The sequence below is a fragment of the Asparagus officinalis genome, chromosome 7 (assembly GCF_001876935.1).
Source record: "Asparagus officinalis chromosome 7, Aspof.V1, whole genome shotgun sequence".
Lineage (NCBI taxonomy): Eukaryota > Viridiplantae > Streptophyta > Magnoliopsida > Asparagales > Asparagaceae > Asparagus > Asparagus officinalis.
In genome coordinates this window covers 56,419,556-56,434,319 of record NC_033800.1, presented here as the reverse complement: position 1 = coordinate 56,434,319, position 14,764 = coordinate 56,419,556, and the positions used below count along the sequence as shown (strand labels likewise).

Genomic DNA, 14,764 nt, shown 5'->3' with positions numbered 1-14,764 from the left:
CAGCGAGTGGGCAGTCGCTGGGTGAGAGGGATGGATGTAAGATAGATGGGAGCTTTAAATAAGGGAGTGGAGGCATAAAAAGGGACGTAACGGAAGCATTAATATCTTTAAAATATGTAACGAATAAGGGGGTGGATGGAAGTTTTAAATAAGGTAAGGGGTCTTACACTCTTTACCAGACAACTTGAGTACAACACATCGATTCAAATATCTCGGGGAGTGGAAGCATTCGTTTTTCTTTTCTGATACTAATATATTATTTTCATCCTCATACATGTGGTTGGTCTTTTAAACTGTCTTTTAGAGTTTTCCTTTCACTTCTGTAGGTACACTATGATAGCATAATACCCCCAATAAAGTCTACACTTCAAGTATCTTGCTCTAGTTTGGCACGTCATCCTATTCCAAGGATTTATAAGAAAGTAATCAAAATGGTTACCCTGGAGCATTGGTTATTACAGATTTCTTTGATTTTTTGCTTTCATTGAGATCATTAGATATATAACGTCACTTATTTACTTTATATCCGTCCAAATATCTCTATGAATCTTCTTCCTCAACTAATGCCTTGCTTCCTTTCCATTGTCTTAGAGAAGAGAAGCTGTTCACAATCTGTGTCATGACATCTCTGATCCCACTGACGTACATACAAGGGATCCCATAACGTCAACAGGCAAATCCGGTACTGCCTTATCCTCTGAATCTGACTCAAATCCTGATGACCATGGTTCAAATTTAGCAGCAGAGCGAATGTGCACCAAAATGAGGAGTCTGCTAGTTGTTTCTTCAGGTGAAGCAGAGACCACCAACAGGGTGGAACATCTTGGAGCTGCCATTGATTCGGACGCAGTTGTGGAAGAAGTTCCCTTGAAAGTTACTGGAAAGCGGAAGGTCTTGAAGCATGAAACTACGTCTTTGGTGAAACCTAATCTTTCTGTTGGAAAATTTCTTAATCCTGCAGATAAGAAACAGAAGATACTATCAGCAGTTAGCGATAGAAACTGTCTAGATGTTGGAGTAACAAGTTCATATCAGTTTCATAAGGAATCTGTAGATGAATCTATTGGAAATTCTTCTGAAACAAATGCTTTTCACAGTGATGAAAGTAATTCGGTTGATGTAGAAAAGGGTGCTAAGGACGCCAACAATCCATTCAATCTCAGAAAGGCACAAAGTTCGCATGGATGGAGTAGTATGGAGAAAGATCTTTACCTAAAGGGGGTAGAGATATTTGGAAAGAATAGGTAAAAATATTCAAATAGTAGTTATCCATAGTACTTTTATGTTACTTTAGAGCAATTAAGTTTACAAAATTCAGATCTGCTTCCAAAGTAAATCAGATTTTGCAGAATGAACTGTCAATAATGCCTAATGCCTGTTAATGTTTGTGATATTTGTATCAGACTATCAGTTTGTATACTTTATGTATTTGCACTCTAGACAGTAATTTTTTTTAATTTTTAATTTTTACACTATTTTTATTAATGAACCCCACCCGAAAAAGAGGTCTTTTCTTTTGCGTGTGAGGGAACTATGAGGAGAACATCTTTTCAATTGATATAATCAAGGATATTCCATCATAACATCTACCCTTGGATGCATGAAACTTAACTATAAATTTTATGTGGAGATATTAAGCAGTAATCTTGCTTTTTGATGCTGGTTTCTAACGAAATTATTGCATTCAACATGAATTAATGTAGCACACTTCTTGTGGAAAAAAATTCACATTCAAGTTAGCTTTTTTCATTCTTTAAAGTTTTTTTGAATTTTTGGGCTTCTTTGAATGACTAAAGATATATGACAAATTACCTTTTTTAATTTCTTGATTTTCCTTGATTTCTTCATGTATGAGTGTCAGTGATTTTTATCTACAGATTTCCATTTTGTTGTGGCTGTCTTTGTAGGCTCTTTCCTATATTAATTAAAAGTCTGCCTTAGATCCTCGGATTTGCTAGCGATGGTGCTAATTGCTTGGATACACATATGTTCATTAATACAACATTCATGTTTTGCGCTCATTAGTGCTTATTTACAGTTGCCTAATAGCAAGAAACCTGCTTTCTGGTCTCAAAACCTGCACAGAGGTATCAAATTACATGTTCAACGATGGAGCTACACTGTTGAGCAGGCAAATGTCAACCAACTCGTTCATGGAAGACAGTGGAAATGGTGATCATGATTACATGGTGCATACTTTTTCTTTCTGATTTGTGCATGCATAGCTAATTGTTATTGTGCATCCATAGCTGGTACTTTTTATGTATCCTGCACTAAAGAAGTTATTAATTAAATTCAAAAGAAGGGAATGACCATTAGAATTCTGGTAAGTTGTCTATAAACAGTCTTCTTTTCTCCTATATAAAATTCATAGACTTATTTGTATACCTTCAGTGATTCTTTAGTATTCTTTGCAATCCTGCAAAACATGCAGAAGACAAACTTCTACTGTGGACTGCATTAACAACAACAACCATGTCATTATCCCAAAATTTGGGGTTGGCTACATGAATCCTAATCTCCCATTTGTTTTTATTATGGATCATCTCCCAAAAGTTACCTATTATCATATCCTTTTTTATTGTTTCTAATCAAGTTCCTTTAAGTCTACCTCTAGGCCTTTGTGCTCCGTTTACTATAATTTTATCAATTCTCCTAATTGATGTATTTAATTTGTACATAACCAAACCATCTCAGTCGATTCTCTCTCATTTTATTCTCGATAGAAATAACCTCTAGTTTCCCACAAATGCACTCATTTTTTATCCTATCTTCTCATATCCAATAGACAATCTTAACGATTCATTTCTGGTATGGTTGTTTTTTGGCTGTGTTATTTTTTAGTTGCCCGGCATTCTGATCCATAAAGCATTGGTGGTCTTTCAACTGTTTTATAAAATTTTCCTTTTGTTAGAAGAGAGTATGAGTATTAGTTTAGCATTAGTTTAGTCCCACATTGTCTGTGTGACTAATTTGTAACTAATCTATCTTTATAAATAATAAAGTATAGAGTGAGGGAAAACTCTTCTAAGAAACTATTTTCTCTCCAAATCTTAACATGATATCAGAGCCTATCCCTAACCCTAACCCTTATACTAATCCAAATTCCTAAGCCTGACCCCAACCCTAGGCCGCCAAAACCCTACAGCCGCCTTATCGTCCTCATCTTTCTCATCCTCGCCATCGCCCTCGCCCTCGCCCTCATCTTCCTTGACAACAACTCGTCCTCGTCCATTTGATCCACATCCTCATCCTCGAGCTTCTCTCACCCGATGCGACAACTCCCACCCGACGCCGCTCGCCGTTGATGACCGTCGCCACTATGAGGCCTTCGCTCGCCGCCGCCATGCCCGTCGCTCGCCGCTCTCTTTTTATTTTTGAATCTGAATCAGATACACGAGTTGTCTTGTTAAAAAAAAACACCTTTGGGTTCCATCTTAACCTTCGGGTTCTTGATCTTTAACCTTCGGGTTTCATGTTAACCTTCGGGTTCTTGCACTTTAACCTTTGGGTTCAAAATTAAACATTTAGGTTTTTTGGACTTGTTCAGCCTACTGGCTAATTCAATACTTATTTTCTTAAACATGGACATACTTTGATTGTTTCCATTTTGGAGTACAAATTATGGAGGGTGTTGTCTTGAACTCTACTCGTCTGTTTCATGATGGTCGGATTTGAGGAACTCAAGAATTCTGAGTTAACAGTCCAGACGAAAATTTCGGAGATATTTTCTAGTAGAATCACTGACTGGAAAGTTGATGGAATTAACTATTTCTAGTGGAAGCGTGTTATTGAAATCTACGTGACAGGCCGAGACAAAACTGATCATTTGTTGACAGACCTTCCTACTCCGACATCAGAATCTTGGACATTGGACGATAGTGTCATCTTGCATCAACTTCTTAATACTATGAAGCATAAAATTCAGGATTTAGTTCTTCATTATATGACAGTGAAGAAACTTTAGGGTTTTTTTTGTAAGATCTCTATGGAGATAACAGTAATATTAATCGGGCATATGAAGTAATTCAAGAGCTGTTTCGTAAGAATCAGGATGATATACCAATGAATGATCATTATCATGAGTTCAATCGTCTGGCTGAGGAACTTCGTCAAATTTTTTTTATTACCGGGCATGTAAAATAAATGCAGAACCAATGAAACAAATTTATGATACTCACCTACTTAGGCACTATAGATTCTATTCACTCCTCTGCTCGACCACAAATCATGAGGAGCTCCACCATTAGTTCTCTGGCTGAGACTTATATCACTTTCTGAAGAACATTGTCCTTGCACAGCCACTCACATTCACTGCGGATCGCTCTGTGCTTGCCACTCAGAGTTGGATAGTCTTATGGACAAGGAAGTCATACTGATGGTCCTAGAAGAGGTAGATGAAACTTTAAAGGGAGAGAAGGTTACCACACTGGTCATTTTGGAGGTCGAGGTGATCAACGAGGTGGCCGTGGAGGTCCATCTCAGGGCAGACATGCTCATGACGATGACTCAATCAAGACTTGTAACTACTACCACCAGCCAGGACATCTCAAATATATTTGTCCTGAATTAGAAAAGAAGAAGGCCAAGGGTACTTACATGACTGGTCAGGACAACCTCACTTCATTCGATAGTGAAATTCAACCACAGTTATTTTTCCATGATGTGAAGCTGCAGTGTCAATTTCAATTATTATAGCAGTACTAAAGTTCACAAACATCGTCTTTCTTTTTATCTGCTACTCTCAAAAGTACAGGTACCCTTTTATCTTTACTTACATCGTCTTCATCTCATACTTGGATTATAGATACATGTGCCACTGATCATATGACTAGGAACCAATGTATCCTGTCCTCTTTCTCTCATATATCTAATTCAGTTATATTAGCTGATGGTTCACGTACACCTGTTCAGCGTGTCGGCAACACCAATCCTACCCCGAGTCTTTTCCTTTCCTCCGTATTCTATTTTCTTAGTTTTCCCTATAACATTTTATCTGTTAGTAAGATTACTAAATTACTAAATTGTACTGTTATATTCTTTCTCACACATTGTGTCTTTCAGGACATGGTCACGAGAAAAATGATTGGGACGGGACGAGCAGAATGGCCATTATAAATATGACTTGGACGCCAAACATTTAACTTGTATCAGACACTCATCAGCTCTACAATACCACTGTCAACTAGGGCATCCCTCTCTCTGTTCTCAAGCTTCTAAATCCACAGTTTAAATCTCTTTCCTCATTAGAGTGTGAGTCGTGTCAACTTGGCAAACACCATCGTGTGTCTTATCCTAATCGAGTCAATAAGAGGGTTGTTAAGCCATTTGATCTTGTTCATTCTGATGTCTGGGGACCATGCCCAATAACTTCTAAATTGGGATTTCGATACCTTGTTAGTTTGGATGATCGCTTTCATGTTACTTGGATTTATCTTCTCAAGTCTAGGCCTGAAGTCTTTTCTACTTTTAAACTCTTTTATTCTGAAATAGTCAATCAATTCAAGACTTCGATAAAAATTTTCTGATATGATAATGCAAATGAATATTTGGATGATAACTTCACTAGTTTCCTTGAACAACATGGAATCTTTCATCAGTCTTCTTGTGTTTACACTCCTCAGCAAAATGGAGCTGTTGAACGAAAGAATAGACATCTCATTGATATTGCTAATTGCTCAGACCTTGCTATTCCATCGCCACGTTCCCAAAAAATGTTGGGGGGAAGCTATCTTAACAGTATGTTACTTGATTAATCGAATGTCTTTTTTTGTTCTGCAAGATAAAATTTCTTTCAAAATTCTATACCCTAACGATGATCTCTTTTCGCTTCCTTCAAAGATTTTTGGCTCTTTGTGCTTTGTTCATAATCACAGTTCAAATAAATAAAAGTTTGACACTCGGTCTATTAAAGGTATTTTTCTTGGCTACTCCCGAAAGCATAAATGTTACAAGTGTTTCTGTGCATCACTCAATCGTCTTGTGTTATCTGTTGATGTAACATTCTTTGAAGATAAACCCGGTCATTCTAATTCTCCATCTTCATTATCATTGGATGAGTATGACTATTTAATCTTGCAAGAGTCATTGGTTAACGGTGGTGGTTCATCCGCTGACAATACTATTTGCGCTACTGGCAAAGATTCAGCTAGGTTTAACGTCCCAATTCAAGTTTATTATCGTCGCTCTGCTCCTGCTCTTGTGCCAACATCAGCCTCAACACCACGTCCTCCGTCCGAAGAACCTGAATTAGTAAGTGCAAATTTACACCCTTTTGCGGAAGACCTTCCTATTGCACTTCGAAAAGGGGCACGAACTTGTACTCAATATCCTATTTCTAACTTTGTCTCCTATGATCGCCTATCCTCTACCCACAAAGTCAATCAATTTTGGAACTTTCGCCTTCAACCAACATAAGTAAGAGAGGAGGCTTATGAGTTCATCGAGCATCACATCCAGGACGTCAATGACCCCAGCCTTTGGTTTCCCTTTCAAGGACCTTTCGATCTTTTGTTACTTCCCTCGACTCATATTTGGTTCTAAAAAATGTGTCAGAAGTCCTGTCTATTCCAGGTTGGAACCAAGCGATGCAGGACGAAATAAGGGTCTTGCAGCAAAATGAGAGTTAGGATTTGGTCCCACTTACACCAGGAAAGCGGCTCGTCGGCTACAAGTGGGTGTACACTGTCAAGTTAAATCCTGATGAAACTTTGGCACGCCTAAAAGCCCGACTGGTTGCTAAAAGCTATTCACAGGTGTTTGACTTGGATAACGTAGATACTTTCTCTCCGGTGGTAAAAATAACATCTGTTCGGATTTTTGTTTTGTTAGCAGCGACAAATCACTGACCACTTTATCAGTTGTACATCAAAAATACATTCCTTAGTGGTATTCTAGATGATGAGGTTTACATGGAGCAATCACTAGGTTTTGTTGTTCAGGGGGAGAATGCGAAGGTGTGTAGGCTAAGGAAATCACTTTATGGTCTGAAGCAGTCTCCGAGAGCCTGATTTGGATGTTTTGCATCGATTATTTAGGAATTTGGGCTTTGTCGTTCACAAAAAGACCACTCTGTCTTCTGACGAATTTAGAATGGGAAACAAATTCTGGTAGTTGTATATGTGGATGACATTGTAATTACAAGAGATAATGCTTCTGGTATTGACAACATGAAGAAGTATTTACAGACACATTTTCAAATCATAGATCTTGGTTCCCTAACATACTTCCTAGACGTTGAAGTTGCAAAGTCAACGAATGATATTCTTCTATCACAAAGAAAGTATGTCCTGAACATGCTCTCAGAAATCAGGATGTTAGGATGCAGAAGCAGTGATTCTCCAATGGATATAAACTCAAAACTACTACCAGATCAGAGGGAGTTTCTTGAGGATGTTGGGCAGTATAGGAGATTGGTGGGTAAACTAAATTATCTGACGGTGACCAGACCTGACATCACATTCGCAGTCAGTGTTGTGATTCAGTTCTTGTCCGCATCAAGAACTACTCACTTGGATGCAGTAATGAGAATTTTGAGGTACTTAAAAAATGTTCCAAGACGAGAAATTCTCTACTCAGATTAAGAACACACTAGAGTTGCAGGTTTCTCTGATGTAGATTGAGTTGGATGTCCTTTTGATAGGAGGTCGACTACTGGATATTGTGTCTTTCTCGAAGGAAATCTGGTGTCATGGAAGAGTAAGAAGCAGAGTGTTGTGTCTCGATCCAGTGCAGAATCAGAATACAGAACTATGACCAATGTGACACTAGAGATTGTTTGGATCAGAGACCTATTGACAAAGATTTGTCTCCCTCTATAATATCCCATGAGTCCATATGGCAACAATAAAGCAACAATTCACATCGCTGAGAATCTCGTGTTCATGAGAGAACCAGGCACATTGAAGTCAACTGTCATGTAATCTGCAAGAAGCTCGAGGACAAAAGCATCACGGCAAAACATGTATCGACAGTACATCAGTTGACAGACATTCTTACAAAATCACTTGGTCGAACATGGGTTGACTTTATTTGTGATAAGCGGGGTATGCATGATATATATGCTCCAGCTTGAGGGGGAGTGTTAGAAGAGAGTGAGTATTAGTTTAACATTAGTTTAGTCTCACATTGCTTGTGAGATTAATTTGTAACTAATCAATCTCTATAAATAATAAAGTATAGAGCGAGGGAAAACTCTCCCAAGAAATTCTTTTCTCTCTAAATCTTAACACCTTTTAATCTCAAAGATATTTTGTGGTCACATAAGACTCTGGAGGTCCTCCATTTTAACCATTCTGATTTAATTCGATGTACCACATCATCCTCAATCAAACCGCCCTACCGAATAATTGATTCTAAATAATGAATCATCACTAATGGCTTCAAATAGCTTTTCTTCAAATTTTCCTTTTAAGCCCACCATCATAGACATAAAAAGGGAAAAAAAACTAGAAGACAAAACAAATATAAAAAAGATCATCCTTCTTTATCAATTATTGAAGTTATGGTGTCATAAACTATAGGAACTCTATTTTTCGGCATTCATTACCGCTTGTGAAGGAGGGTGAACAGCTTCTTCAATATTAACTTTTATTCTTGAATTAAACTCGTGATATCTTTCCATGAGCCAAATGCTACCATTTACCTTAAATACCATGAACTTCGTGTTCTCTTTTATCTCAGTGATCTACAGTTCAAACCTGAGCAACCCGCATGGTGGGATGTTCTTAGAAATAGTCATGTTGAAACTAAGTTGTCTACAGAAGTTGGCCTGACAATGCAAAGATATTATTGCATCAGCCTTCATCATTTGAATCTTTAAAGATGACCTGAAAGGTAGAGGCTAAATTCAGCTACTGAACGAGCTGCATTTTAAATTAGAGGCAACAATGGTCACCTGCTGGGTGCTTATAAAACGAAAATGGTTTGGCAAGGGAAAGGGAATAGTTTCATTTTCGGTGTTTTCATAAGGCAGAGGGTGGTGGTTTGTTGTTATTGATTCATTGGTTGGATGGTCTACATATGTAAATGAAGAAGCAAGTAAAGAACATAAAGACCATGTAATTGCAAGTAAATGGCAGGCATACACCTGAATTAATAACAAATTAACAATTACCTAGTAACCATTCACAAGTACTTAGATGTGAAGTTAATGAATCTGAAAAAGTAATTTAATACGTGTCAGAAACATTCATGACAACCAAGATATCATGTGTGACTAATCAATGAACATGTAAAATGCCATCAAGAAATGATGCAATGGCTTATTAAACACCTGATAAGCAAGTAGTAGTTAAAAGTTAATAACAAATTGACTGAAAGGGTCACTAATAACAAGTTAAACGGCTATTTTAGGTCTCAAAACTTGTCATAAGTAGAAACCTATTATGGTACGTGCTGAATATTCGTCCATGCACACATATGTCCACCTATATATATGGTCTATGTTGTTGCATATGCTGTTGGCTGCACAACTGGCTGCATATTGCAATGTGTATATGCATACACAACCGTAATAGTTTAGAATACCAGTTTTCTAAGTTCGCAAGCAATGTGTCTTGTTTGGAAGAAAAATCGCTAAAATACTTGGCTTCACTTTATAGGAGCAAGAAATGCCACCTAGAAGTCGGATTTGGCGTAGAAGGGGCAGAGGAAGGAAGCTGAAGTATACATGGAAATCTGCTGGCCATCCATCTTTTCGGAAAAGAATAGCTGATGGGAAACATCAGTCATGTAAGCAATATACACCATGTGGATGCCAGCAAATGTGTGGAAAAGATTGCCCCTGTCAGCTCAATGGAACTTGCTGTGAGAAGTATTGCGGGTATGTAGTAAATTGCCTTGGATGTATATGTTAAATAGCACATGTTACTGGATCTGCTTCACCACTTCTCTTTCATTTTCTGCGATGTGCTCAGGTTGTTTATGCCTCCCCTTTTGTGGGTTTTCTTTCTTCTAATAAAAAGACGAAGAAAGAAAGAACAGTGTTGAGGTTAATAACAAATAAAAACCCCCCCCCCCCCCCCCCCCCCCCCAAAAAAAAAAAAAAAAAGAAAAAGAAAAAAAATAACCACCCACTCAAAATAAAAAGTAAGAAATCCCTCCTCACCCTCCGATAGTATATCAATTTATGGAAAATTTCACAGAACACCATAGTACTTGACTTAGAGGTTTTTGCACAACAGCAACATAAATATTTGTACTAGAGAAAATTACCACAAACTTGCAAGTCTGTAGAAAAAAACTATCCATGATTAAGTACCATAATCTTTTATTATTTTTTACTAAAATACCATGAAGTTGCAGATAAGGTTACCAAGCTACCAAGGATTTATACTGTCAGATAACTACTGGATTTCCAATGTAGTATCATAAGAGTACCATATAGTTTTCACTTTTCAGAAAGACTGGTGTTTTTCTACTAATTTGAAAGGTTGTGGTATTTCCTCAAATAAAAATTGTTTTTCGTAGTTTAGTGCAAAACCCCAAATAGTTCGTGGTAGTTTTGTGAAGTTTGCCCTTAATTTATGTTTGGAGTATGGAAAACATGAGCTTCTGGAGTAAGCTAATGATTGCGAGCATCTCCTTGTTCCTTCCAAGTAAATAAACTCATATTTGATTGGAAATCAGTTTCCTTCCAGTTTCTGAAAAGTGTTTTGAATTATCTTTTAGGTGCTCCAAGAGCTGCAAGAACCGGTTTAGGGGATGCCATTGTGCGAAGAGTCAGTGCAGAAGCCGCCAGTGCCCGTGCTTTGCGGCTGGGCGTGAATGTGACCCAGATGTCTGCAGGAATTGTTGGGTTAGGTAATTGTGATCTCACTTTTCATGCTTTTCTGTAGATATGCTCTTTCGACCACTGACTTTTTGCATTACTGTGACAGGAACATAACTAAAGATCATTTCCTGCTTTTCTATTTGCAATCTCACCTTTTTGAGTTCATATTTATATTTCTGGATTCATTATGTCATGTTTGCCATGTAGCGGAAAGCATCTTTGATGGAAAGATTTAAGTAGTTTGAAAGTTCAAAACCAATAGAAGCAATCAATCTGAGGACAGAATCTATGTACCTTTTACTTTAAGTCTTCTGGTAAACAAATTCGTCATCAGACATGTCATGTGTACCTTGTTGAAAATGCGCAAGACATTAGTCAGACTTTCAAATTTATTAGTCTATTGATACAGGAACTTGTTATGGTTAATGGTCTCCATACTGATATGGTTTCATGGTACCCAGATACTGACTTTCTCGCTTTAGCATCCTTCTCCCTTGGATAAAGACTAAAAAAGTTTTCTGTTCATATATTTCATTTTGTTCTTGATGATTATGTAGCTTTTCGGAGTTGTTCTTCAATGGATTGCATATTCTTGTTAAATTTAACTGTATTTTCTTTTAATCTGAGTTTCATTCAGACTACTGGGATGACCACCCATTATCTTTAATTTTGGCTGAAAGAATTAGGATGATTCATATTAGATTCAAATTCATCAATTCGCTTGTGAAATTAGATTTGAATAGTACAGCTTTCTGAGTACTAAAGTAGCATCATATCATATTCAAATTTCATACGAGAATTGGAGTTCAGAACATCAGTTATATATCTTCAAGATTCTTCTCTTTGCAGCTGTGGAGACGGTTCTTTAGGTGAGCCAGCAGCAAGGGGAGATGGTTATCAGTGTGGCAACATGAATCTTTTGTTAAAGCAGCAGCAGAGAGTAAGAGCATTAACTTGTGTATATTTATATGCATACACAACCGGTTTAATAATGAGTATTTATTTATTTATGTTGTTAATGTCATCAATTATCCAGATTTTATTGGCGAAGTCTGAAGTTGCTGGGTGGGGAGCTTTTCTAAAGGTACACATTGTACACATCATTGAAATACATTGTTTCTATAGGCTGTAAAACATGCAACTATAACTGATGTTGCTTTTTTCTCCTCCTAAATTTAGAACCCTGTGAATAAGAATGATTACCTTGGAGAATACACTGGTGAATTAATATCTCACAAAGAAGCAGATAAACGTGGGAAAATCTATGATCGTGCAAATTCATCCTTCCTCTTTGATTTGAATGATCAGGTAAGTGAGATTTGTGATCCATAGAGGATGATGTATTGTCAGATATTGCATGTACAATATTCTACATTTCATTTCCTAAGTCCTTTCTTCAGCCTCGAGACTGGAGTGGACTTGTGGATTTTTTCTAAGTGTTCTACATTGTGCATAGACAGGTTCTTAAATATAATCTTTAGGTGTTGTTTGGCAATGGTATAAGATCAAAAGCAAGCTGGGTTAGTGAAAATAGGATACAGTTAACTTGGATCACGTTCTCCTTATGGATTTTAAGTGTCTGAATGAAGTATTTCATAAAATAGTTAACACGCGTTAGTGTTTGGCAAGTTGAGAAAAGCTAATTAGTTTGACCTTTTTCAATAAATTCCAACCTATCCTTTTTCCAGTCTTTCCGAATTCTCAAAAACATGCACCAAGTAATAATTCTTGTAATGTTTTTTACGAGCATGCTTGGCAAATGGTAAAAGTGCCTCAAATTGATCAAAGTGGCTTATAAGCCACTTTGAGATGTTATGTTTGGCAAGTAACTTATTTTGGCTTATAATCTACCAAAGAACAAGCTAGGGTACGCTAGCTTATTTTTTAGTGGATAATAAGCCATGAGATTTGACCAAGCGAAAGACAATTATACCTCTTATGATTTCACATAATCCAAAGCCTTATTTAATAAGTCGCCACCAATCTCATGTCCTTTTTTGGTCATTTTGACAATAAGGATGATTTATAGTCCACTCATTTGCCAAAACTATACTATTGAAAATGAAATATCCACTAAATTTACAAAACATTTCCGCAATGCTATGCATTACTATTATGTGAGATCAATTAGATACACGCACATTACACACATACACAGGGTTCAGGTTATGAGGTGACACCCATTTTCTTATATGAGCTACCGTGAAATAGGAATTTGGGGTCTACACCTTCCGATGTGACTAATAGGGTGGGAGTCACCACTAGTCTCATCTTTTGTTGGCTCAAAAGGTGTGAGTCTGACCACCTCTATCTCTTGGTAGCTCATATAGTAACAAAGGAGATAAGAATTAGCAATGTCAATTTTACATGAACTTCTGAAAGCAGCAACATATAAGCATATCACTTTTTTGGAACAAAATTAGAACATGTAGCCAAAATGGAGGCAGTTGTTGTGGGAGAAGCTGTTGAGATCTTAAGATCAGTAGATACCAGTTATTCAGCATAAGTACCAACTGGGAAGTGTTTTTATTTAGTAGGAATTTTAAGAACATGTGTATATTCAATGGGGGGAAAGGTTTAATTGTTTAGTTCAATGTTGCGAAAAGATTATATATTGTTGGACCCAAACAGGAGGTAGGGTTCTTTATGAGACTTTATTGAGATTCAAGTTCAATTATTTTCTGATGATAGGATGAGTGCTGCCGCTCTGGTCTGTTGTTGTGTTATCTAAGGCATACTCTTGTTTTGTTACGCAGTATGTGTTGGATGCTTACCGAAAGGGCGACAAGCTAAAGTTTGCAAATCATTCATCCAACCCGAATTGCTATGCCAAGGTATGGCTCATCAACTCTATGATCAAATTTTTTTTGCTTCATTATGCCTACATTGGTTTGCTGCAGGTCATGCTGGTAGCTGGAGATCACCGGGTCGGGATATTTGCTAAAGAGCACATTGAAGCCAGCGAGGAGCTATTTTATGATTATCGCTATGGACCTGATCAAGCACCTGCGTGGGCTAGAAAACCAGAAGGCTCAAAAAGAGACGATTCAGCAGTGTCTCATAGCAGGGCACACAAAGTTGCTTGATCCCATTTTTAGGAACACCTAAATAAAGTAAATATACATAGCCTTATAGTGATTGTATATATATATATAGTATATAGGTGTGATCAGTATATATATAAAGTATTTATATGTCAATAAAGAATAAAAAGCGAACTGCTCTCTCGCATTGATTTATTACTGTATTCTATCGAATAATGTCGGGCACAATTGTTTTAAGTGGTAATATCAAGTTGTACATGCATTTTTTAAGGTCATTAGGAATGTTATTTTGTTTTTAAAGTAGTAATACTTAGAAGCTGTTGGGTATGTGAAAAATTATATGTGAAAAACTATCACTGTAACAGTGTTTGAGACAAAAAAGGTACAGTTTTAATCATTTTTGTTTACAGATTTTGTGAACTAGACAGCTTCTACGTAGAAATGTACTTGTTCGTGATTTTGGCGTTATTTCTCTGACATTCAAAGACGCGAGTTATCTGGCATTGAGCCACACTTGGACAATTCAGGGCACTCTTCTCCCTGCATCATGTCAATGATAAGACTGCAACTTCTCTTGGTGCATTTGACACTTCTGTATCAGTGCGGAGTCCAAAATCGCAGCAGAGCATCAATTGAAAGATTGTCCCCTGCGACCATAAGTGATGCCTCCCCGCTAGTCAGAGATGAGGCCTCAGGGCTCGACGAGCCCTTATTCGAGCTTCAAAAGAAGGAAGAGCAAGGCAAAGACATCACCATCACAAGCAAGAAAAAGAAGGATCTCGAGCCAATCTATCCAGCACTAGCAACCAGGTATGAATGCCTTTCGTAAGTGATTTAGGCTGTAGTTTACTGAAGCTTAGATTTAGGTCCTGTGCGAATAATAAGGTGAAATTTAAGGTACTGCGTCAATAGACTGAAGATTCTGATAGGTGTTCTAATCAGATTG

The 14,764-nt window shown here is 37.3% G+C and overlaps 1 protein-coding gene across 6 annotated transcripts in view; it reads left to right on the top strand.

Annotated features, from left to right (window-relative positions):
* Positions 1 to 14,227, top strand: part of LOC109848223 (histone-lysine N-methyltransferase EZ3) — a 22,562-nt gene extending 8,335 nt beyond the window's left edge. For 4 of the 6 annotated variants that reach the window (XM_020417626.1, XM_020417629.1, XM_020417625.1 and 1 more), the window contains 10 exons: positions 327 to 422; positions 592 to 1,244; positions 2,039 to 2,189; positions 9,603 to 9,823; positions 10,672 to 10,803; positions 11,624 to 11,714; positions 11,811 to 11,858; positions 11,954 to 12,082; positions 13,531 to 13,608; positions 13,675 to 14,227. In XM_020417626.1, the coding sequence (XP_020273215.1) occupies positions 327 to 422; positions 592 to 1,244; positions 2,039 to 2,189; positions 9,603 to 9,823; positions 10,672 to 10,803; positions 11,624 to 11,714; positions 11,811 to 11,858; positions 11,954 to 12,082; positions 13,531 to 13,608; positions 13,675 to 13,860 (1,785 nt within the window). In that variant the 3' untranslated portion in view covers positions 13,861 to 14,227. The remainder of the gene's footprint in view (positions 1 to 326; positions 423 to 591; positions 1,245 to 2,038; positions 2,190 to 9,602; positions 9,824 to 10,671; positions 10,804 to 11,623; positions 11,715 to 11,810; positions 11,859 to 11,953; positions 12,083 to 13,530; positions 13,609 to 13,674) is intronic. The other 2 variants (XM_020417628.1, XM_020417627.1) reach the window with 2 other exon arrangements.